Here is a 25690-nt window from a genome sequence, read left to right on the forward strand (position 1 = left end):
CGACCTACTTAGTTGAAAGTCTTTTATAAATTATATCCACTACCTAATGTGTTTTCCGGCCAATGACTAGATATAATTGGTTAACAGCTCTTCGTAAATCTTTAGGAACAAAACTCTCACGAGAAATAGTGTTGCTATTTACATAATTCATGTTACGAATAAAGAAAAGAAACTGAATTACACCCCTGGAAGGATGAGAAGTTTACAATCCGGCGTTTTAACTTTTTACATCATTTACATTTCCTATTATCAATAGTAGTTGTTACCAATCTTTCAAAAAAAAAATAGTAGTTGTTACCAAAAAAATAAAAATCAATAGTAACGCTCTACATCCTTAAAAATAAAAAAAATAAAAAGTTAACATGTTAATTGTTAAATTACAATTATACAAAAGAGTAGAATCTGATCTTAAGTGTATAATTTTTTTGAAGAAATAAGTGTCCAATTTAGTAGGACAATAAATGCCCATTTAGATATAAACAACATGAGTAGATGAATGTAACCAACTCCTAGTACACACAAACTGTATATATATATGTTACATAAAATCCCAGTCAAGACATCAATTTGAAAGAGACAAATTAAATACATTCATCTATAAAAAATAAAATAAAAACATACAAAAAGAAAATGACAGTATATCAAACCACAAGCACAAAACATTTTTTATTTCATAAAAACGTGGCAACTTTCTTTGTTATGATCATGAATGGTTTTTTTTTATTGAGTTGAGAGAGTTTCCCCGTTAATGCCCTGGTCCATCAGGGCTAGGACCAGAGTTGTCAATTTCCAGTCTCCTAATGTTTTTATTCTGTTTATGACCTTCCACAACCAAGGAGTTCTTCACAACCATATTGTGTGGTGATTTCATAAAGATACTCTCTTTTAGTTCCAAGGTGTTCAGTGGCCTTGACATCCCATATTGGATGCACAACAAGGACAAAGAAAGAAAAATAAGGAAGAAGTTAAAGTATTGGTGTTTTCCAACCATGACTATTGTAGTATTTAGGTTTGGAGATATGTATGATTTTGGTTATTGAGAATAATGTAGCATGTACCATGGTATATTTATAGTGTTTTTTGGAGAGTATGATTTGACTTAGCATGTAGTAATAAATTGTTCATTGATATGACAACACATCATGCATGACCATTTCCTACATAAATTTGGAGTCAACTTTTAACTAATGGAATTAATTTAGTCCAAGTCTGGATAAAGAGTGAGTTTTGAAAAATCACGATGATATCATAATTTTATTGAAGCTTTAAACTTTAAAGTACACCTTCTTTCAAAACCGCAACAGCTCACCTAATACTATATATCATTCTCGCAGCCAATTCAAATATGCAATTAGCTTGTAATTACTTCTACGATTAAATTAAGTCCTAGTGGTAGTGCCAATTTAATTGGAGTTTTTCAATAAACTCCATTAATTTATCTGGAAGACAGTGACATTCATATTAGAAGTACTTACTTGAAAAATAGAAATTGTTCGAATGCAAGTGAATTAGGGTATGCACCGGCCCACATTCATCTTAGCAATTGCTCAGGAGGGACATTAATGCACTCTCAACCATATTAATACTGTATACATTTTCCAGTAACATGCATGCATGAGCTCATCCTAAGTCATTTTTCCTTTCTTCATACGACAAGCCACCAGTTTGGTCAATTAGCAAATTGAACATACATACATGAATTAATTAATGTACGTAACAAGGGACTTTTTGCATGTTCTTTCTCTTTACTTTTCAATTTTAGTACTATGTTTTTTTTTTAGTTCTCATGGAATGAGGTCATAGTATTAATTTGCATCCGCAACTAGGTGGCATTTATCATAGGAAAGGTGACCTTTCCTACCATGGAAAAGTTTTTTTGAACCATTATATCAAATGAAGACTATATTCTTATCATATTCTCTACATATATACTATATTATTTTTACAATATTACACCACCCTTGTCTCTCCTCCATGTTCCCACTCACCCTACAACAACATCAACTTCACCACCAATGCCGCCCTCCTAAATCTCACAACCGTGTCGTTCTTGTTGCATCCTTAACATTTTGTTGAATAAAACTCCTCAAGAGAGCTCTAAAGTTGACCGTAACATTTTGTTTCATTTTTTTATGAGATCTAAAGTTGTTTATTTGATCTTGCTACAACCCAAGTAGAAAATTCCAAGGCCAAAAAACAACAATTACAACTTACAATCTCAAACTAAACTAACAATCAACGGGAAAAAAAACAAAAATCAAAGGTTGTCCCGTAAGACATATTTAACAACAGAATCATGACTAAATTAAAATTTCTTATTATTATTCCCCCAAACTTAGCAAAAAAAGAGAGATATCATTACTGGAAGTGGAGACAGGAAATTGATTCTGTGGGTTTAAGATTTGAGAGAGAAAGGGGGAAATTAATTAAAAGTTATAATGAAATGATATAATGATGAATTAGAAAACGAGGCTCTGACGAGATTCCGACAAGATTGAGTTAGTTGCACATGGTTGAAGAAAGATAGAAGAAGAGTAGGATGGTGGTGGAAGATGGTGTGAGAAAATATAGTGTTGAGAGACTATTATAATATTATGTTCCTTACTTAATCTAATGGTCCAAAAAAACTTTCCCATGGTAAATGCAACCCCGCAACTATGGGAGTATATAGCCAACAATTATGTAGAGGTATCCAATTATTAAATGAATCTAAAACGTCATCTTTTCTCGAATGAAGGTGGATCTTCCTAGTTGTGTAGCTCAATATTTAAGTTAAGTGAAACTGAGATGGAGGTCATGACTTCAAACTTAGGCGAATGAGTAGATATTAATCTAACAAATTAACTGTTAACATTTGCGATTAAAAAACTTGCGGATACTACTAGAATCGCAAAATAGATTACGTAATTTGGTTTATAATTTAAAATCATGTACATGGCCTAAAAAGTGCCGCAGGGAGAATTGAAAAATTAAGACATAGATCATAGCAAGCATAAAGTATTAAAAAGTATATGATTGGGATAGTGAATGTTGCAAATTGCCTACCATATACTATTCTGCAATAGTATATGGTGTTAAGTTAGTGAAAGTACTTGTTCTGTAAACCTTGCTTATGAAATTTTATTGAAATCCAAGAATATTGAAATGATTTGACTTCATGCATGTAGGAGTGTTCCCTTCTAATTACCGGGAAGTGGAACTAACTAATAAAGGAATATACTGATTTCAACTTTCCCAGTTAGAAATTACTATTAGCACACCACTAAAGGCAGTGATTTGTCACAAATTCATTGCATGCAGCACATCTATCTTGAATACTGATGACATTTTGCTATATAGTCAGTCAATAGGGTTACTTGCGTTGCATGAACTAAATGAATTTAACTATAATCTACGCACTCCTTTTGTCTCTTGTGGATACCTTGGATTTGTCACTTTCTTGCGTCCTCACAACCTTGTCTTTTGATGTATGTAGACAGTAATTGATTTTTTAATATTAGAAGTTTAAGGCTGCGTGACATATTACAAATTAGTCTGAATTCTGCTCAAATATGTCATTTTAAGTAACATCACTTTCACAAGTATCAATTTTTCAAATCAAAAGAACCTGCCTTGTGTGTTTCCTTAGCAAATGTATGAGTTAAGTTACATCGATCTGGCGGAACCTCACTATTTTTTTTATAGTGTCACATGGTTTTAGAATTTACCTATAAATGGAACATCTATAATGCCACTTCATCAATACAAATCAAAACTAAGATACCCTTCTAAGTGTGATCACAAAATAAGTATTGATCTTTATTCAAAATGGATACAAGATTAAAGTCCTTTGTCACATTCCTCACTTTTATTCTTCTTGTTTCTTTGTTTGTCTCTTTACTTCCTAATGTATCAGAAGCTAGGCCATTTCTTAGTCCACTACAAGGCAGAGAAGGTGTAATTGGAGAGGTAAATGGAGTTTTCAGGACATTAAAAGATGCTGGTCCATCCCCTGGTGTTGGACACAAGCTCAAAAACCTTCAAAAGCTTCACAATTTTGAAGACCACAAGCTTAACACAGTTCAAGGTCTTGGTGTGATTAAGCATTCTGGTCCTAGTCCTGGTGAAGGGCACAAGTATATAACCAACAACAATAACTCATAAATTAGTTCCCAATCTAATTGCTTTTATTTGCATAACACTCATAAATAATACTTGAGTATTATTGTTATGACTCATGAAAAATAATTAGTATTATTATTAGTCCATATTTAAAATTAATTATTACAGTATTTGTTAGCTACTGCTACTGATCGGTGGTATAAAAATATCACTAATTACTAAACCTGTTACTAATTGAAGATCATAGTGGCAAGTATGCACATTGTAATATGGTTTGATTTGATATATACACTATACAGTTAATTTGTTACTTTTTTGTTGGTACTATATAGCAAAGTTACTGAGATGATCATGGGAAAAATACTTCGTGGATACACATTGTTAACATATTTGTTCGACATACATTTTCAGTTTCAACTTTCACCTCTTGTACCGAGAAGAATCCAGTCCCAAATAAGCAAATGGAAGAAAATTGTTTTAGTCTCGTTAATACAACTTATATGGTAGTTGCAAGGATTTTGACAAGCGGGAACATGGGTTCAAATTCAGGAATACAACTTCTCAACACTTATGTGTTAATTTTGTCGCTAAACTCTTTAGAAAGAAAAAAAAGGCTTTACAAAGTCATTATTCCACACCACTAGTGCTACCCAAAGTTTTTGTATGGCTGCTATCATCAATATTTTAATAAAGAATATTTTTTTTTTGCCAGGTTTTTAACAACAAAGTCTGGATAAAAATAAATCGTATGATAATAATTAAAATGTAACTAGCACAATATGAATATGCTGCTTTTTGTCTTTTTATAAATTATGCTACAAAAATGCGCAAACAAAATCTAACCCTTCTCTCTCAATTAAAAAAAATCTAACCCTTCTACTTATATTATATTATATACAAGGTTCATCCAATGTGCAAGCAACCTAAATTAGGGGTTTAGATGTTTCCTTAGTTTAGTTGGTCAATTTAGGACTTGAAATATAATTTGATTTATTTTATTGGATTAAATATAATTTTAGCCTATACAACCATAACATTTATTGGTTTTAGTCCTAGGAATTTTTTTATTTGAATTCAATCTTTGTAAATTCAAAGATTATTATTTTTGATCTGTGATATTATATGTAGTCCAATAAAATAACGCTATGTGACCCAATAAGCTAACTTAGGGACTAAAAGCAACAACAAAAAAAAATGAATTGCAGTAACAGAATCTAAACTAAAAAAATTACAAAGACTAAAAATAAAAAACGCTACAATTAAAAGGACTAAAATCATATTTAAACCCATATTTTCATAAGTCTTGTGTTCTTTTTTTAAATTTAGAAAAATTTGATGTAAAATTTATTTTAAATCTCTGAACACGTTGTTTTGAATATATATATATATATATATATATATATATATATATATGGGTTAAATATGTTTTTGGTCCCTATAAATATGTCAACTTTTCGTTTTAGTCCCTCTAAAATTTTCCTTCAACTTTTAGTCCCTATAAAGTTTTCAATCTTCACTTTTGGTCCCTCTTTTAAAGTAAACTCATATGTAGAATTCATATTATTTAATAAAATTTTCCAGAAAAATTCAAAATATTATAAGAATCACTCCAAAAAAATTCAGAATTTTTTAACAAAACATGGATTTAATATGAATTTTTATATTGTTTATGGTTAAAAATTCATATTTAATTTGTGTTTTGTTCAAAAAATCTAATTTTTTTTAGGAATTGTTTTTAGAATATTTGACACATTTCTGCACAATTTTATTAAAAAATACAAAAATTAAATTAAAAATAGGGACCAAAAGTAGTGATTGAAAATTTTATAGGGACTAAAAGTTGAAGGAAAATTTTAGAGGGACTAAAACGAAAAGTTGACATATTTATAGGGACCAAAAACATATTTAACCATATATATATATGTGAGAAATGATATTTGTACAACTTTTGTATAATTTTCTCTCTCATACTCACATTATCTTCATATTCTCTCTCTTCCTTTTTCTCTCTATTGTTTTTTGATCAATGAAAAGAGAGAACAACAAGGTTGTCCCAAAAGAGTTGTTCAAATATCACTACTATATATGTGTGTGTGTTGTTTTTCTTTTGTGAAACAAATTTAAATAAAAATGTACCATGTTCCATGTTCAGGAGAACAAGCTCCACAATAAATTTGTCAACTTAGATTAATTCAGTTGATAAAGATGTTTTGTATTATATATGTAAGGATTAAAATTCGAGCAACAATTTCTCATTTACTTACTTTAAAAAATTGAATTCGCATGACCAGATTACTTAAAAAAAAAAAACTTCACAATAAATTTAGAAAATTCTAAAATGACGGCAAACACGTGATGCAAAGAATGAGTGCCGTCAATAGCTTATTAATACAAGAGTTGGTTATTAGATTAGAATAGATTAGGGCAGTCATCCCTTAAAAAATATTTGGGCATTATTCTCATTCTTATGACCCACACTTTACGGGACGGATTCAAAAACTTATTAGATTTGGGTAGAAAAAATTTAATTAATAAAAAAAATAATTATGAAACAAAATAAATGAGCTAGTGGGGCAGCAGCACCCTTCTTTTTAAGACCAAAAAACTTATAACTGCATTATGGAAAAGTTGAAAAAACAGACGTAGCACATACAATAGATGTGCTGTCAGTTTTAAAATTATTGAATTGTGTTTTATAAAGAGCGTAAGATTTTTCATAAAGTATTGAAAAGTTTATGATTGGGATAGTGAATGTTGCAAATTGCCGTACCATATACTACAATTACAAATCATTCATATTCTAAAGGCCAATCAAGTGAAACCTAAATCAAGTTTTGATATATGGGACCTTTTTGTTCGCATATGCAACATTTTTGTTTATAAAATTTAATGAAAAACAACTTTTTTACCGTTAGATCGGTCCTGCATATTCTTGATCCTTACTCTATTTATACATAAGGTAGTAAAATTTGTTTTTGAAATGACGGTTAATGAAAGAAAGTATACACATGAAAATGGGCAATGAGAGTAAAGACGATTGCCACAGTTTATTTTCTTAAAATTCAAATGAATCTATTTTCTTATTTCCAAAATTTGCTCCACCGTCTAAATCTATACAAAAGATTCGATTGACAATGATAGTAAGAAAAACATATTTAATTTTACAATTTCTTTGACTTTAAGGATCTCTAATCAGTTAATATTAATAGTTCTTCTTTGTGGCACTTAAATATAACGGAACACATTATCATATATATATGGAGGCATTTTACTCTGGACTGGAACCAATTAATCCTTATGTACTAGTGTTAAGAATGGACTTCTAACATGTAGCGATGGACAAGTTCCCTCATCAAAGTAGTAGTAAATTTGAATTGACTTCCACTTTCCCAGTTAGAAATTACTATAAGCACACCACTAAAGACAGAACTATCACGAATCCATTGCATTTACCACACTTAGATTTGTATGTAGTCAATGGGGTTACTTGCATCAACTATATATAAATTAATGGCTTAAATATCATTGCAATTAGGGGTCGTTTAAAAATTGGTCGCTGTATTCGTTAATTCTTGCAAACTAACCTTGCAATCATTGATCATTTAAAATTTTGTCACTCTCCCCACTTAATCACTGCCACGTCACTGATATGGCTTGAAATGACAAAAATACCCTTTGATACAATACCAAAATTCTGGGTTCCAAACCTCTTGCGGTAGTGACTCAACAATACCAAAATTCTGGGTTTATTTAACACCAATTCTCTTTCTCCCTTCTTTTTCATTTCATTCGTTTTTTCTTTTCTTCATTCCAATTTCCATTCCCATCCCTTCCCTATTCGTTTTTTTCCCTTCCATTTCAATTTTCGGCGAGTTTCGTGATTTAACAGAGTTTCGTGATTCCCATCCCTTCCCTCCTTATGGATCTGGAAAAACACGTTGTGAGGTCGCCGTCACCGTCGTCGATTTCATTCCAAAAAACACGTGTTTGATGCCATGGCGAAGAGTCGTCGCGTCTTCACACATCTCTTTTCTTCCTTCACTCGTTGATGACGTTGTTTCAATCAACTTCAACGCCTTCTTCACGCTCGTATTAATTGGTTTAGAGTGGTTGGAAACAAATGATGTTTTGTTATGAACCTGAGGTCATGTTGATATGTACATGGTGATGTGTGGTTGTGTTTGTTTGAAAGAAATTTTGGTGTGGAAGGAAGAAGTTTCTTTGCTCTGTTCCTTAAATAAATTTTGGTCTCAAGTAAAACTGGAACACGAGCTTGAACGTTTATCTTCAAATAAATGAAGAGAAAATGGCATATAGGGTACCCAAAATAACTCGAACCCAGATTCAACAACGATAGGGAGAGGAAAAAGTTGCAATATTTACATTTTATTTGGGAATTAATCAAATGGGTATGTACTTGTATAGAGATTAATAAAGATGGGTTAAGTGGTAACATGCTTCACTGTTTATGTTCTAAAGGAGGATCCAAAGGTTCACTTACCTAGTATAAAGGAGATGCTATTTGTAATTCCAGATCTGTTGGTGTAGTTGTTGTTGAAGAAGACATGAAGAAGATGAGAAGAGGGAGAAATGTCATAAACTCAGGGGTATTTTCGTCTGTTCATGTCCAAAATTGTTAAGTCACACTGCCATATCATCAAATTACAGTGATTAAGTGGGTCAAGAGACAAAATTTTAAATGATTAATGTTTGTAAGGCTAATTTGCAAGAATTAACGAATACAATGATCAATTTTTAAACGACCTCTAATTACAATGATCAAATACATATTTAAGCTTAAATTAATTAAAGTGTTTTCTAACCACTCTTTTCCTCTCGTGCGTGGATTGTCACTGTCGTCCTCATAACCTAGGCTTCCAAATTTTTAAACAAAGAATATTATTCTTTTTTCAACACTCCACTCTTATTAGATTAAATCAATAAATTTTACATTTCAGAAATAAGTCTCACATAATGTGACGGAAATCATAGAATTTTACTCAAAAAAAAAAAAAGTGTTTCCATCATTCTATGACATTAGTAACTCGAGTGGATATGCATTTTACTAACTAGCTAGTTTAATTACCTGTCTATATATAAAGGTTAATCGTGTAAAAAAAAGTACAAAGATTATTTGCATTTTTTTTTCATATAATAGTTTGGAATATGCACCAATATTTTGGTCATGTTAAAAATTAAATATAGACTATACCTAATCCTACGGTATACATTGAACTCTTGAATGAACATCACAGCCTGAATTTCAATTCCTTCGTGGAACAATTTTTAGAGGTCTTTATTTACCTCCCGACCAAACTACCAGAGTCATTTTCCCACTAGAGAGTTCGCACACAAAAAAAAACTTTTTATTTTTTGTCAAGACAAAAAACGTTTGTATTGTATAAGCTAAAAATAATAGATAAATCATACAAATACACATTAAAAAAAAAAAAAACTTATTTAAGGAATCAATAAACACTGACATCCAAAATTTATTTTAATTGGCCAGTTTTTAATCACTAGCTAAGGACCCTGAATTAAGCATTTTAATTGTTAGATTCAAAGCTATATCATGACTTTTATTTCGTTGAAAAAAATTCCTAAACTTGATTCTTCCATGGTCAAAGAGTATGTAAATGGTAATTGAGTTCTTAATATTGGAAATTTTTGGTAGGAAATTCAACCTCAGCTTCAGGCTGCGTGAAACATCATAAATTAATCTGAATTCTGCTCAAATATGTCATTTTAAGTAGTCCAGATCTCTTTACTTTATTAGTATCATCACTTTCATAAGTATCATTTTTCAAATCAAAGAACCTGCCTTGTGTGTTTTTTTAGAAAACGTGTGTGTTGATTACATCTAGGAGCACCTTAATATTATCTATAAATAGGACCTCCATGATGCCATTTCAGCAATACAATTCAAAATTAAAAACATCCTTTTGAGTCTGATCATTAAATAATTATTTAGCCTTGATTTTCATTCAAAATGGATATAAGACTCAAATCCTCTGTCACATTCTTCACTCTTATTCTTCTTGTTTCCTTGCTTGTATCAGAAGCAAGGCCATTGCTTAGTCCATTACAAAGCAAAGAAGGTGAAATTGGAGAGGTGATGAATGGAGTTTTCAGGACATTGAAAGGAGCTGGTCCATCTCCTGGGATTGGACACAGGCTTAAAAAGCTTCAAAATCTTGAAGGGATGAAGGATTCTGGTCCAAGTTCTGGTGGTGTTGGGAACATTAAGATTCAAAATATTGAAGGCCAAAAATTCAACACAGTTCAAGTTATTGGAGTGATTAAGCATTCTGGACCTAGTCCAGGTGAAGGGCACAAGTACATAACCAACAATAATCATTCATAAAGTTCCAATTCTTTTTTCTTTTATTCCACACAACACTCATAAATACCTGTATTATGACAGATAATTATGATTAATCCATATGAAATTAATTAATACAGTTAAATTTGTTACCCTTGTAGATTATCTTCTTTCTTGCTAATGCTATAACAGAGATAATTAGCTGATTTGATCTATACATTGCTACTAGACTACTAATATGTGTGGCAAAAAATAAAAATATAACTAGCAAATTACAAATAAGCCGATTTTCCCTCTCAAATTTAAATAAAAAGTAATGTCTCGGAGTTAGGAGAATAAGCTCACAATGAATTTGGAAAATTCCAAAGTGGCCGAAAAAGAATGAATGTTGACAATGCAGTGTTTGTTTTTCTTTATTTTTTGTGAATTCGTTACAAAAGTTAGGATATTATTTTCATGACCCACACTCTATGGCCAGGTACCAAGCACCAACGACCAAACAGTGAGTGATGTCTGGGCTTTTAATCTATCAGTGTGTTAGATGTGTGAGGATTTGACTTCATAACCCCACAATTATATCTTTTTTTTGCAACATGTAAAAAATTCTCCTTTGTTCAGTATTATAAAATCCACTAACAAAAATTTCCTTTGCCTAAACAAGGTCATGGGAAGTAATATATTATCTCACACCCCACAAACTCACAATGCATTAATACGGAGCATTGACAACTTGTCAATCAAGAAAAGAAAACGTTTACTTAAACGCGTTTTTATGAATAAATCAACAATTTGCAAGAAGGAAATTAAGGTGATAATGTGTGATGTGACAATCAATCTTAATGTGCTTGATATATTCATGAAAGATCAAATTATGAGAAATTTGATAGCACTCTTGTTATCACAATGCACATGAGTGAATTTAGAAAGTGGGACACCCATATCAAAAGGAAGTTGGTTGTTGTCATAAATTATGGAGGAATTGAAATTAATGAACTGTGAATATAGAGAGAGTAAGATTTTTCATAAAGTATTAAAAAGTTTATGATTGGGATAGTGAATGTTGCAAATTGCCTAACAATGCTATTTTGCAATAGTATAAGGTAGTAAAGTTTCTTTTTGAATTGATAGTTAGTGAAAGTAACTCTTTTGTAAACCTTTCTATGCCTTTCTTGCTTATGAAAGTGGCCAACTATGACATGACCGGGATTAACTAAAAAGACCATTGCCACCACAGTTCCTTTTCTTAAAATTCGAATGTCTCTATTTCATACTGTTTTCTTAAATGCACTTAACTTTCCGTTTTATATTGCGTGGCTCTTCTCAGTTGTAGCATAATTTGGTACCGAACCCAAAATATTTGACTCTTATAGAAGGTGTACATGCACGTCAACAACATGAAGTCGCCACATCTTTTGAGGAGTTGATTTGTATCAATTAATCTTCATTACGAAATTGCTCCACCGTCTAAATCTATACTAAAGATTTCATTGACAATGAGATTAAGAAAAATATATTTGATTTTACAACTCCTTCGACTTTAATTCGAATAATGAATCAATAGAGTCCTATAAAAACAGCTCATTGGTAACCGTAAGGACAACGATATGTAGATGTTGGAGTTATTTGACAAAAAAATAGTCAATAGTAATATTTCTTGGTGGCACATAATGGAACACATTATCAAATTTAAATAGAACAGCAATAGAATGATTAAATTCCTTAAAAATTATAAAATTGTACTTTTTTTTAAGGTCAAACAAACACCAATTAGACATCTTGAATTATGAGTTCCCTCAATATAAGAACAGCAATGATAACTGAACACATAAATTTGGACACAATACAGACACTATGGGCAGTTTAGACATTTCAGATATAAAAGCAGGGGCATTTTTGTAAAAACAACACACTCCATCTTCTTCCTCTCTTCTCTGCGTCCTTCCCTCTATATTCTTCCACCATCTTTTGCTTCATCACCACGACCGCCCTCTCTCACCACCGCCGTCCTCATTAGTGATCACCACCACCGCGTTGTCCCTTCCATTTGTTCGGATCTAGAACTCGCGGCGTTGACGACCTCCTCTTCTCACTCCGCCGCCGGAGATCTGTTCACCACCATCATCCTCATCAATAACGAACCTCGCCGTCCCTTTGATCCGTCCAATTCTGGAGACGTCGCGCCGCCGACGATCTCCTCACTTCTCCCTTATCCGACGACGATCTTCTTTGTCTCGGGTCTGACTCTAATCTTACGGTGTGGTTCCGTGAGTGGTCGCCGGAGAGAGATTTATGGTGAGATAGAGTTGTAGAGGAGAGAAGAGTAACGGAGAAGAGGGAGGGAAGAGAGAATTGAACACTGAGTTGCAGAAGTGGAGAAAGGAAGAGGGAAAGGAAAAAAAATAAAAAAGAGTGCAAAAATAAGTATAGTTATACGGTGTTGATTTTGTGTTTAATTTTTTGTGTCACTTTATCATTTTTGTATAAGAATATGTTAATTTCGATTGATTTAGACTTTTCCCTGTTAGAAATTACTATTAGGACACCACTAAAGGCAGTGATTTGTCGCAAATCCATTGCATGCAGCACACCTATACTGAATATTGATGGCTTTTTGCTATGAAGTCAATGGGGTTACTTGCATGAACTAAATGAATTTAACTATTTTCAAGCCACTCTTTTCCTCTCTCGCGGATACCTTCGATTGTCACCATCTTGCGTCTCTTCACTCCTTGGCTTGCATTTTACTTTAATTGTGTGTATAAAGATCAATTGCATCTGAAATGAAGGTCGACTCAATTATTTAAGAGTTTACTTATATTTTGTAAGGGTATGAGTTCAACTTTAGTTCTTGTGTGATAACTTTTTTGTGAGTGATCTGTAAATATTTGTTAGCGTTTGTTGAGTCTTGAGTTATGTTCCGACTCTTGTGAACCCTAGAGCCCAACTCACCTGAAAAATAATTCAAACAAAAAAAGATTAATTGCATTTTTTTTTTCTTGTAACAATTTGGATTATGTACCATGTTGATCGTAGTCATCTGTTTAAAATTTAATATAGACTATAGTCCTATCCTATAGTAGTCTATATTGAAGTCTTGAATACACGTGTGTAGAAACTAGAAATAAATGATACATATACCTATTATTGAAGAATTTAAGTTCTTTAAGGAATCCATAAACCTTAACATCCAATCTCAATTCAATTGACCATTTTTTTATCACTAACCCATGCGTTCCCTGAACTAGGTATTTGAATTGTTAGGTTCACAGCCATCACACGACTTTTTTTATTTCAAAAAAGTTTACTAAGCTTGATTCTTCCAAGGTCAGTGATGTATGTAAATAGTAACTGAGTTTTTTTATTGGAAATTTCTGGTAAGCATTTCAATCTCAGTTTTAGGCTGCGTGAGATACTAAAAATTAATCTGAATTCTGCTCAAATATGTCATTTTAAGATCTGTTTACTTTTTTAGTTCCATCACTTTCACAAGTATCAATTTTCAAAACAAAGACCTTGCATGCCTTGTGTGTTTCCTTAGCAAAGGTCGCATGGCTTTAGAATTTACCTATAAATAGAACCTCTATGATGCCACTTTATCAATTCAAATACAAATACAAATAAAAACCAAGATACGTTTCTATGAGAGATCACTAATTAACTAAGCCTTGATTTTCATTCAAAATATGGATACAAGAATGAATTCCTCGGTCACATTCATCGCTCTTATTCTTCTTGTTTCCTTGCTTGTATCAGAAGCAAGGCCATTGCTTAGTCCTTTACAAGGCAAAGAAGCTGTAATTGGAGAGGTAAATGGAGTCTTCAGGACATTGAAAGGAGCTGGTCCATCCCCTGGAATTGGACACAGGCTTAAAAAGCTTCAAATTATTGGAGGGATGAAGGATTCTGGTCCAAGTCCAAGTTCTGGTGGTGTTGGGCACATTAAGATTCAAAATATTGAAGGCCAAAAATTCAACACAGTTCAAGTTATTGGAGTGATTAAGCATTCTGGACCTAGTCCAGGTGAAGGGCACAAGTATATAATCAGCAACAACCACTCATAAAGTTCTCATTCTTTTTACTTTTATTTGCATTACACTAATGATATATATATATTGTTACCATATGAAATTAGTTGTTGCTGCTGCTACTACTATTACTCATTGTTTATATAATAAACATATATGTTTGACATAATTTTACATTTTCACCTCTTTTACTGAGAAGAATCAGTACTGTTAACATCAATCGGAATCTATATTTTATTGCATTTATTTACTATATGAACTTTTTCTCTTAATAGTTATATGAAATTCTATATGGATAAAAAAAACTAGTATGTTTTGCACCCAAAAATACAACATGTAGGAGTTATGTTATAGGAGAGCAAGTTCCACAACGAATTTGGAAAATTCTAAAATGGCTGCAAACATGTGATGTTGTAAAGAATGAATGTTGATTAGAGCCAAAAATAAATAATGAATGAATGTTGACAATACAATTGTATTTTTTATTTTTTATTTTTTTTGCCAATTCATTACAATGGGACGGTAAACAACCGCAAAATGGTAAATCAATCTAATTTTTTTAAGGACAATCTATTTTAGGATAGGACCCCTACACGATAGAATCATTTAAGGCAGACGGTCATTGCAAATTTTAGTGGTGCCTCATCTGTTACATTTACAAACAAAAAATATTTAACAGTGGCTAATTGATTTTTAGGATATTCTTTACATGGCCGAATTTTAAAATGTTGATGTGTAAGATGCAATTTTCTGGACTTTTACATTTGGATATATAACACATCAGAATTTTATGATCCGAACGTGTGAAAATTTCATTTTGCACATCTGATTTTCAAATTTAGATGTCTTGAAAATCAGATGTGCTAAAAATCTTGAAATTACATTTTGCCATTAAAAAATTTCAAACCATGTATTGGATGCATTCAGATTCTGAAATTCAAATGTGTAAAAAGTCATGAAAAATGTATTTTTCAATTTACATATTTAAATTTTAAAATCTGAAAAAATGATGTTGATTCAGCCTAAAGTGACTGAAACGATCCACACAAGCAAAGCCCAAAAAAACCATTTTAAAGCCTAAAAGATGAGAGGATTATGTATATGTACTACTGAAGTAATGGTGACTCACTAGTTCCAAACTATTTTTAGTTTTACTAGTTAGTCATGAATTTCTATTATTAGAGGGAATATTGCAGAATTTGTTAGGATTCTATAAGGATCAATTGCCTTACACAACCATGTAATTTCTCTTTCGGCAAATTATAGAAGCATTAATCATTTCTTCTCTCCCCTAAATTCTTGTGAAGCCTATATCATATGATTAAGAGATTCCATTCTTACACAATATTATTGCTCTTTAAATGTATGATTTGCTATTCAATAATATTACCTTCCACATCTCAAATTTTCTTTGATATTCATTAATTCCTTTTGACAAACACAAACAAACACCAATTTAGAAATGATTTGACTTATGCACAAGAGTACGTAGTAGTAAAGGAATATACTAATTTGGATTGATTTCCACTTTCCCAGTTAGAACTTACTATTAGCACACCACTAAAGGCAGTGATCTGTCACAAAAGTCCGTTGAACAAAGTACACTTAGACTAGACTGGTTGCTTTTTGTTATGAAGTCAATGTTATGGGGTTACTTCCATGAACTGCAAATGAATTTAACTTCTATAAAAAAATTGAAACTAACTGTCGTGGATTTGTCACTGTCTTGCGTCCTCACTCACAACCCTTGGTTTCAAAATTTTAAAACCAAAATAATTCTAAATCAGTATCTCAAATGCACTGCATTTTAGCTTAATTGCGTGTCTATAGATTAATTTCATTTTTGCTTATAATAATTTGGATTATGTACAGAGCTTGCTCTGGGCTTTAAACGGAGCCCCCGCAAGTGGGCGGTGGGATTGTTCCCTTCGGATTAGTCGATTCTTGGATCGGATATCGAGTTTTCAATAAAAAAATAAAAAATAATTTGGATTATGTACCATTTTTGTCGTAGTCTCTCTTTTTAAAATTAAATTATGTATAGACTATAGTCATATCCTAGTCTATATTAAAGTCTTGGATCCACGTGCGTCGAAGCTAGAAATAATAGATACATATACACATTATTGAGGAATTTAACTTGTTAAAGGAATCCCTAAACCTTAACATCCAAACTTAATACAATTGGCAAGTTTAATAATCACTAGCTCAAAACCCTGAACTAGACATTTGAATTGTTAGGTTCAAAGCCATCTCACGACTTCTAAGGTCAAAAGATATATTTTGATGTATGTAAACAGTAATTGAGTTCTTTATATTGGAAATTTCTGGTAGAAGTTGCAGTCTCAGTTTCTGGTTTGGTGAGATATTGCAAATTAATCTGAATTATGCTCAAATATGTCATTTTAAGTCATACTTTATTAGTACCATCACTTTCATAAGTATCAATTTTAAATCAAAGAATCTTCCCTGCCTTGTGTGTTTCCTTAGAAAAGGTATGAGTTGAGTTACATCTGTGGCACGACACTCATCCATGCAGTTAGCACTTCGATCGATAGATGTTGGATGGAGATCGAATAGTCCAGATTTTAATGCATATATATATTCTGATTTTGTTGGGAAAATAGAGGCCAAATTTGAAATTTGGACCGTCCAATCTCAATCCAACGAGTAAAGAAGATGTGTTGTGCGTGAAATTGCCGACTGAGCAAATACAAATCCCTATTTCTATAGTGTCACGTGAGTTTAGAATTTAAATAGCTGGTAACTTTTTTTTTTTTTTTGAGAGAAAATAGTAAGTAACTTATAACTCACAAGTCACCAAAGGCTTTATTCACCTATAAATAGAACCTCTATGCTGCCATTTTAGCAATACAATTCAAAACATAAGAAACACCCTTTCGAGCCTGATCGCTAAATAAGCCTTGATTTTCATCCAGCATAATGGATACAAAACTCAAATCCTCTATCACATTCCTCACTCTTATTCTTCTTGTTTCCTTGCTTGTATCAGAAGCAAGGCCATTGCTTAGTCCATTACAAGGCAAAGAAGGCGTAATTGGAGAGGTAAATGGAGTCTTCAGGACATTGAAAGGAGCTGGTCCATCCCCTGGAGTTGGACACAGGTTTAAAAAGCTTCAAAACCTTGAAGGGATGAAGCATTCTGGTCCAAGCTCTGGTGGTGTTGGCCACAAACTCGACACAGTTCAAGTTCTTGGAGAGATTAAGCATTCTGGTCCTAGTCCAGGGGAAGGGCACAAGTAAGAATAGATAGATCATATGGAATTGTTTAGACACAAATAAATATATAGCCCTAAAGTACTTGTTAGCTATTGCTACTATTACTCAGTGATGATGTAATAATATCACTAAATCTATTACTAATTGTAGATTATAGTGAAAAGAGTGCACATTGTAATATGGCTTTGATTTGATCTATACAGTTAATTTTGTTACACTTGTTGTAGATTATATTTTCTTTCTTGTTAAAGTTATAGCAAAGATAAGGGTATATATCTCTCAACTATTTTAGTTTTGCATATGAAGTTTTTCTGCAGCAGTGCTGCTACTGATCGGTAATCACCGAAGTTATTTACGGTTAATCACCAAATTTATAGAATAAAAAACCAGTATATGTCGGAGTTAAGAGAGCAAGCTCCACAATGAATTTGGAAAATTCAAAAGTGCAAAGAATTAACGTCTACAATGTAATGTTTCATTTTCTTCTATTTTGACTAACAAAATACATAATTAGATACTATTTTAAAATTTTAATATATCAATAGATTATTACTCCAATAAAGAACATTATTCTCCTCACCCGCATTTTATGGGCAGTACCAAGGGCCCAACAATCATGGCTAAGCTTTTGGTTCATTTAGTGGCTTAGATTTGATAAAATTGATTAATTTCGACAAATGAAAATAACGGAAATGAATTTTTTTTTTTTTAAGAAGAAGCAATTTTAAATGTTTTGTTGATAAGTTACTCTCCGAGATCTTCCGCAATAGAGTATTTTATATTAGGTATTTAAAAACGTTAGGTTTTCTTCATCTTCTTCTCCTCTTCTTCATCTTCATATCATCTCCATCAACCTTCAACAACAAAAATTCAAGAAAATTCCAATTTAAAATCTAATGTTTTTGAATTAAAACCAACGAAATGACCAAAATGTGTAACGATAGAAAGTTAAAATACCAAAATAAATCCAATTTTAATTAAAGGACCAAAACGATACTAACAAAATAATTAAGGGACTAAAAATGCAATTTAGCCTAATAATATTATAGGTTCCGAACTGACCAAGACTCAGTCCTTGATTGGATTCAGGTACCCTTCAAAAGCTTATACACAGACGAGTGATAGCATGGACTCGCACTAAAAACCATCGCATAAAGACCCCACATGAAGATCCAGACTATTCAGAACGGATCAAATGATGGTTATTATTCTAATATACTTACAGGTGTTCCTTGATGGCAATTGTCCATGTAACCGATCAAGGGCCAAAAATCTTAAACATATTCTATGAATATTAACTCATGGCATTGATTTAGATATCACTTTTTACCCTAAATATCTCTATCACACACAACACTTACTGACTTGACTATTGGAATGTGTTCAAGTACATCATCCCCTTTCTAAGAGAGGGCTGCTACTGACGAATGTCTTACACTTAAAGTTCAATCATCACCCCCTTAAAGAGATCTTCAGATCCAACATGATCATTATTCGAGAAATTGGCCAAGTTCAATCAACAATAAGATAGAACTTCCATTCAAATAAAATAATAAGAGAAAAGATGTCGGTACGCTATATCTTTAAAACTATATACATCAATCACCGAAAAGAACACAAAAATTTGTCACAATACGTCTTCTCTTTTTCTTTTATGAAGTTTTTATTCTTAAATGCATCCTTCTTTGTTTAAGTTATAAACACAATCCGAAAATTTAATTTGAAAATACTTGAATTAGGATTCTATATGTATTAGGCCGGTTAAGTGCATACATCAATTGAATTTCTCGATATATCAAGCATGCCAATAATTCGTAAATATGACTTGAACGAAAATTCTATGGTTGCATATACTGCCACAAGCCCACAAAGCATGAGAAACTTAATAGCTATATAAAGAATGAAAGTATGGTTCAACTCTAGCAAGTATTTGGTTTCGATTTCAATTATCAAGCTGAGCTTTTATTCTATATGTAATAAACAAAAAAAAGGAAAAAAGGTAATCAAAGTCTACCAATTTTAATGTCTTTTAAAGGGTAAAATCAGTTGAAATTTGATTTTAAAACCTCATTATCAGATTCCAGTTAATTGCACTAGAACATAAACTTATGACATTCATTCAGGTTAGATTTTAAATCAGGTAAACGGTCATTCCTTCTTTACTTGTGAACCCTTCCAAAAAAAATAATCATGAAACTAAACGGAAGCTTCGCATTGAAGGTGAGAAAAACATAAAAAGGGGGTTGAATTGTGTTAATTTTTTCTTCCTTATCTCTTAAGCTGAAAACACTTATCAGAAACAAATAGAGTTTTGCTTCTGACGTGATTTCAAGAACTAAGTAGCAGCGGATAAAACAGAGAGAGAGAGAGAGAGAGAGAGAGATAAGAAAGACACAAAGCAATTATATAAGTTCCTTCCACAAACCGGAAGTAGTCATGCCCCCATTGCACTTCCAAGGAGAGTTCACTAAAATGTAATATCTGATTACAACTGCTCACTGCTAAAACTAGCAAGAGACTTCAAATGCTCAAGCACAACTGCAAGAGACTTCTAATTCAAACAAAATTACAAAGAAAAATGTTTGAGGTTGAACACTTGATATACAATCAATGGTGTTCACGATACAAATCAGATACAGACTCTTAGTACTCTAGAATTTCTAAGATATGAAAGTTGTTAAGAAATTCTAAGTGAACTTTTGATGCAAAACAATTTTGACAGAGTTTAGGCACTTTCAAATTGTTGTTGAGTCTTACCATTCTCTAAGTCTTCACTCCTTTATATAGAGGTGTAGAAAAGAGACGTTGTGAATTGTCAGCAAATCAAAAATAGAGTCGTTTGAAGCTTTGATCAATCACCAATGATCTTTTGTCTGATATGGTTATTGTCCTATGAAGGATCAAATTCAAATCCATTCACAGTATGTAGGAACATTGTTGCAGGCAGAATTGTTATCATTGTCTTGTAGCAGAGACATAAATTGAGTAGTGGAGACATTGGTTGTACACTTCGTACAATTGTACTTTGTCAACGTTCTTCAAAGAACAAGCATCCAGTGCCTTCAAATCCTTTCAAAATAGTTGTTGTTTCACTCTTCCAGTCTTCTGCATTGCTTAAACGAGATTAAATCCATTGAACAACCTTTGAAGCTTTAAGTCTTGCATCTTCTGATGAACTTTAGCTTCTGGTGATCTAGCTTCTGATGAGATGCTTCTGATGAACTAGCTTCTGATGACCTTGTTTCTGATGACGTCATCACTTCAGGAGCACTTCTCTTTAGATGCTTCAAGCTTCATTTTTGTTGATTTCATTGCTCTCTTTTGTTCTTCCAGAACCTAATAAAGATATCAAATTTTTGTCTATGGTCATGTACACTTGAACAAATATTAGCATATCCAATTGAAAATTTTAATACCTTGTTATCATCAAAACTCTCAAAGGATAATGTTAAACACATTTTGTTCCAACACGCGTTAGTTGTAAAAAAGCCTGAAAGAGACTCACAAAATTGACAATGATCGGCACAATCCTACAATCAATTGCATTCAAGTTTAGCCCATTCTTTAACAACTCACTTGAAGAAAAAAAATATGATAACAACGAAGTGACATAAAAAATAAAGTCGACACGTGGCAACTTCGCACTTTTTAGAATGAATAGAAACGTGATAGATTTGAAAAAAAAAATTAATGAACAAAAATGAAAATTAAAGACACAAGTCAAATAAATGAAATGAGGATAGTGCTGTAAATTTTTCGGTAATTGTTTTTCATAAGTTTATAATGGATTAATAAGGAAATAATGTTTAAATAATTTTTTGCTCCTTAAAAAATTATAGTCCACAAATATTTAATCTCTTTAAAAAAATTCATCAAATTTTAGTCCGCAAATATTTTTTATCTCTAATTTTAAATAAGATCATGTATCATTTGAAATTTTGAATTATCTTTTCTAATCATATTTAGTAAATTATATAAATTTCTCTTGCAAAATTTAAATATTTTTATCAAGGGGTAAATTAAATATGAAATTTTAAGTTAGCAGTGTTTACAAATTTATAATTTGTTAAAAAATCTAAATTTTTAAGTGATAGATTGTTCTTCTTTAAAAAAAAAAAAAAAAAAAAGGTGATAGATTGTTCTAACATTTTAAACATCACTGTAAAATTCATTCGAACATGTGAAGGGTCTTAACTTTGTTAATTAGTGAATTATTTTCTATCTGCGTTCAAGTTCAATGATATGATGCATGTCATATATGTACAATACACATAAAGATCCTTATTTATTTCCAAAATGGAATATCGTTCTAACAATTCAAAGTTCATGTACATCATATTCTAAATATCAATCAAGTACCATCATATACTAGTTCACACGTCACATTGATATTCTTACAAATTATTGTGTTTAAAATCATATGAAACACATAATTGCATAGGTTCAACACATACTCAATCATCGCTCCTCAATCTCGTGATTTGAAATAATAATGATAGGTTAAAAAATATAAATATAATCGACTATATCAAGATATCATGTACCTATATACCACAACATCCTCACAATTGTGTTTAAAATCATAGGAAACACATGATTACACAAGTTCAACACATACTCAATCATCACTCCTAAATCTCGTGATTTAAGATAATAGTGATAGGTTAAAAAAACACAAATATAATCTATTATATTAAGACATCATGTGCCTATATACCAGAACAACCTCAAAATTGTGTTTAAATCATAGGAAACACATAATTACACAAGTTCAACACATGCTCAATCATCTCTCCTCAATTTGATTTTAGATAATAGTGATAGGTTAAAAAACACAAACGTAATCGATTATATCAAGATATCATGTATCTATATACCACAACAACCTCAAAATTGTGTTTAAAATCATAGGAAACACATAATTACACAAGTTCAACACATACTCAATCATCACTCCTCAATCTCGTGATTCGAGATAATATTGATAGGTTAAAAAACAGAAACATAATCGATTATATCAAGATATCATGTACCTATTTGCACAAGTACACGAAACCAATTCAAAAAATACAGAATTTTATTTAGTTTTAATTTCATTTATGTTACATTACATTCTCCCTAAATATGTTGGTATCATCATGATGTTGGGTTTAAATTATATTCTTCAAAGTTTTTCGAAAATGTCGGCACTGAAGTGTCTTATACTTCAGGTAGAGATTTGCAGCATCATTTGAAAATCCAAAAGAATGAAGAGAACACAATACATGTATTCTACCGAATCAAATATATAGGTTATAACATCGAATTCCCTCATATAAGATGAGTAGGGACATATATGAATGTATTCCAATACATTCTTTTGAACTTACTCCTACTGCACTGCCAACTAACAAGTTTCAATTGATAGAGGAGCATGATTAAGCACAAAACAACATCTTAGATGTGCATTCCCTTACGTCTCACTCATCTTATACAAGGGATTCAATGTGAAAATATATATACTTTTCAGTAAAATACATGTTGTGTTCTCTTCATTATTTGACTTTTCAAAGAATCTTGGAAATCTCTACACTAAGTATAAGACACTTCATTGCCAACATATTCAACAAACTAACAAGAATTAAACTTAAATTCCAACAAAAATAAAGACATTACATAATAATGAAAAACCTAAACATAATCTTCTGGTTCTAGCAGAATCAAACTCTTGAGAATATCTTCAGACGATCTCAGCAACGTAACATACATATCGATCCATGGGAACAAGTGGTGCTGCCAAAAAATCGAGAACATACTCTTCATGTCGTTGTCGTTCATTAATTCTAGCCGACTGAACGATACTTTCCCCTCGTTCAATGTTGGACGTTCATACCAAACGTATTCCACCCTCCTTGTGTCTCCAGGGTTGAGTCCTTGGTTGATTTCATTCAGTTGATCCTTCAGATCTTTTAACATGACATTAATGTATTGAACCTTGAACAACTGAAGATTTCCACCGTTGAAGCGTTCTTGAGTGCTGAACAAATTGACTATTGTTTCATATCTACACCATAAGAAAATAAACAATCAATGAAAAACTCATTCAAACATTTCATCAAGCACTTGGAGTGCAAATTATACATAAACCCTAAAACTCATAACTACAACATAAACATGCAAACATCTAAACAATTAAGCAATATAAGTCATTTACATTTAAACATTGTATCATTTCTTGCAAAAAAAAAAAAAATTAAACAAACTCTAAAACTAAAAAAATTCTAATCTAAGAGGAAAAATCTAACATATAAACATAAACGGTTAATGGTGTTTGATTATGAAAACTTACTTGTTATTGGAGTGTTGTTTGATTTAAACTTGAAGGAATTTCGGATTTGGTTGATTTGAGAGAGATTTTGTAGATTTTAGATGTGAAAGAGGAAATGAGTTGTTGTCTAATCTTTAAAAGGACACACGTCATGACTTAACTCATGTTGGGTTCAACGTGACTTAACTCAAATATGTGTATAACTCAGCGTGACTTCAGGTTGTGTTTAACACCTGCATGACTTAAGTCTCGCTTGGGGCATTTTCAAAAGTGCAGTTGAGAGTTGCTCTTTTTCCATCATGCTAGTTTCACTCTAGTTTTTTTCTTTTTTCTTTTTCGTAGATAAACGAAATGACAAAATCATTATAACTCACACACACAAATGAAGGTATTGAAATTCGAACATCGGTATAGCATTCGACCCAACAATTTCAGCATTTACTTGTAGATTTAATAACAACCTCACAAGAGCGTTTGTATTTCAGCCTATCCCTGGTATCTTTTACTATCCTCCCATTTGTATCCATACTAATATTGAATGAAATGCTACGAGTTTATTATGCCTCAAAAAATAAAATAAAAACACCTAAAAACAAACTAAAATTTTTGAAAAAAGAAGATATCCGATATCAAATTTCACACTCTTTGATTCAGTGGCGGAGCCAGGAAAAAAATGTCAGGGTGGACCACTAAAATTAACTATTGAAAAATTGTTTAAAGTCTTGCAAATTAGACCTATAATTGAATTATTTAAATTTTTCGGGTGGGTCACTACACCAATTTGCGGGAATTTGGATCAACCAAAACCTAAAACCGACATAAAATTGTATAAAATCTCGCAAAATAGACCTATAATTGAATTATTTAAATTTTCAGGTGGGCCACTACACCACTTTGCAGGAATTTGGATCAACAAAAACATAAAATCGATATAAAATTGCATAAAATCTCGCAAAATAGACCTATAATCGTTGATTTTTTTAATTTTTTCGGATGGGCCGTGGCTCACCCCAGCCCATGAAGGGCTCCGCCACTGCTTTGATACACATTTTTCAACACGTTTTTTTTCTTAAAAATATTCACATAACCCTACTAAATTATGTGAATCACATAAATTTAATTGGACTCATGAAATTTGATCAATAAAAAGTGTTTTTCTTTTCTTTTCTTTTTTTGGTCTTAAAAGTGTGTTTCTTATATTATTATTTTTATATGGACAAACTTATATCAACAAGTACAACTAATAATAATCAAACGGTCATTTTTAAAATAGATTTATAACGAGTCTACGTGACAATGTGATGAATATGAATATCGATGTAAAATAATTTTCTACCAACGATGGTTCCAAACAAAAATATGGAATCGTTTTCGTGTAGGGTAGTGTGGTTGGGCATGGAAGAGTGTAAACATGACCTCAATTGTTGCCTTCGTGTACACCACGTCCGGAATTGAGCTATCACCGCCTACCGTTTAAACTTTAAACTTTCAGGGATAGAGACTGTTAAATTTGCCGGTATTTTGGAAAATTAATACTTCACGTCAAATCAAATACCTAACAAGAGAGAATAGTGGTACAGCCACAGGTTTATTTTTCTCAGTGAAAACGACGAAGCAGCTTTGGAATATTGATTAAGTCACATACATATTGATAAATAGACCATTGACGTATACATATTGATAAATGTATCCATT

The 25690-nt window shown here is 31.8% G+C and overlaps 2 protein-coding genes across 2 annotated transcripts; both read left to right on the forward strand.

The window, feature by feature from the left end:
• The first annotated feature begins 13995 nt into the window (after positions 1–13995).
• LOC25485408 (precursor of CEP16) lies at positions 13996–14566 on the forward strand. The gene has a single exon (XM_013614603.3). The coding sequence runs from the start codon at positions 14107–14109 to the stop codon at positions 14482–14484; it is 378 nt and encodes a 125-aa protein (XP_013470057.1). The 5' UTR covers positions 13996–14106; the 3' UTR covers positions 14485–14566.
• A 2743-nt stretch (positions 14567–17309) lies between these two features.
• On the forward strand, positions 17310–17889 carry LOC25485409 (PAMP-induced secreted peptide 2). The gene has a single exon (XM_013614604.3). It carries the CDS (start codon positions 17392–17394, stop codon positions 17710–17712), a length of 321 nt encoding a protein of 106 aa, XP_013470058.1. The 5' UTR covers positions 17310–17391; the 3' UTR covers positions 17713–17889.
• The last annotated feature ends 7801 nt before the right edge of the window (positions 17890–25690 follow it).

Source organism: Medicago truncatula, chromosome 1 (genome assembly GCF_003473485.1).
Source record: "Medicago truncatula cultivar Jemalong A17 chromosome 1, MtrunA17r5.0-ANR, whole genome shotgun sequence".
Classification (NCBI taxonomy): Eukaryota; Viridiplantae; Streptophyta; class Magnoliopsida; order Fabales; family Fabaceae; genus Medicago; species Medicago truncatula.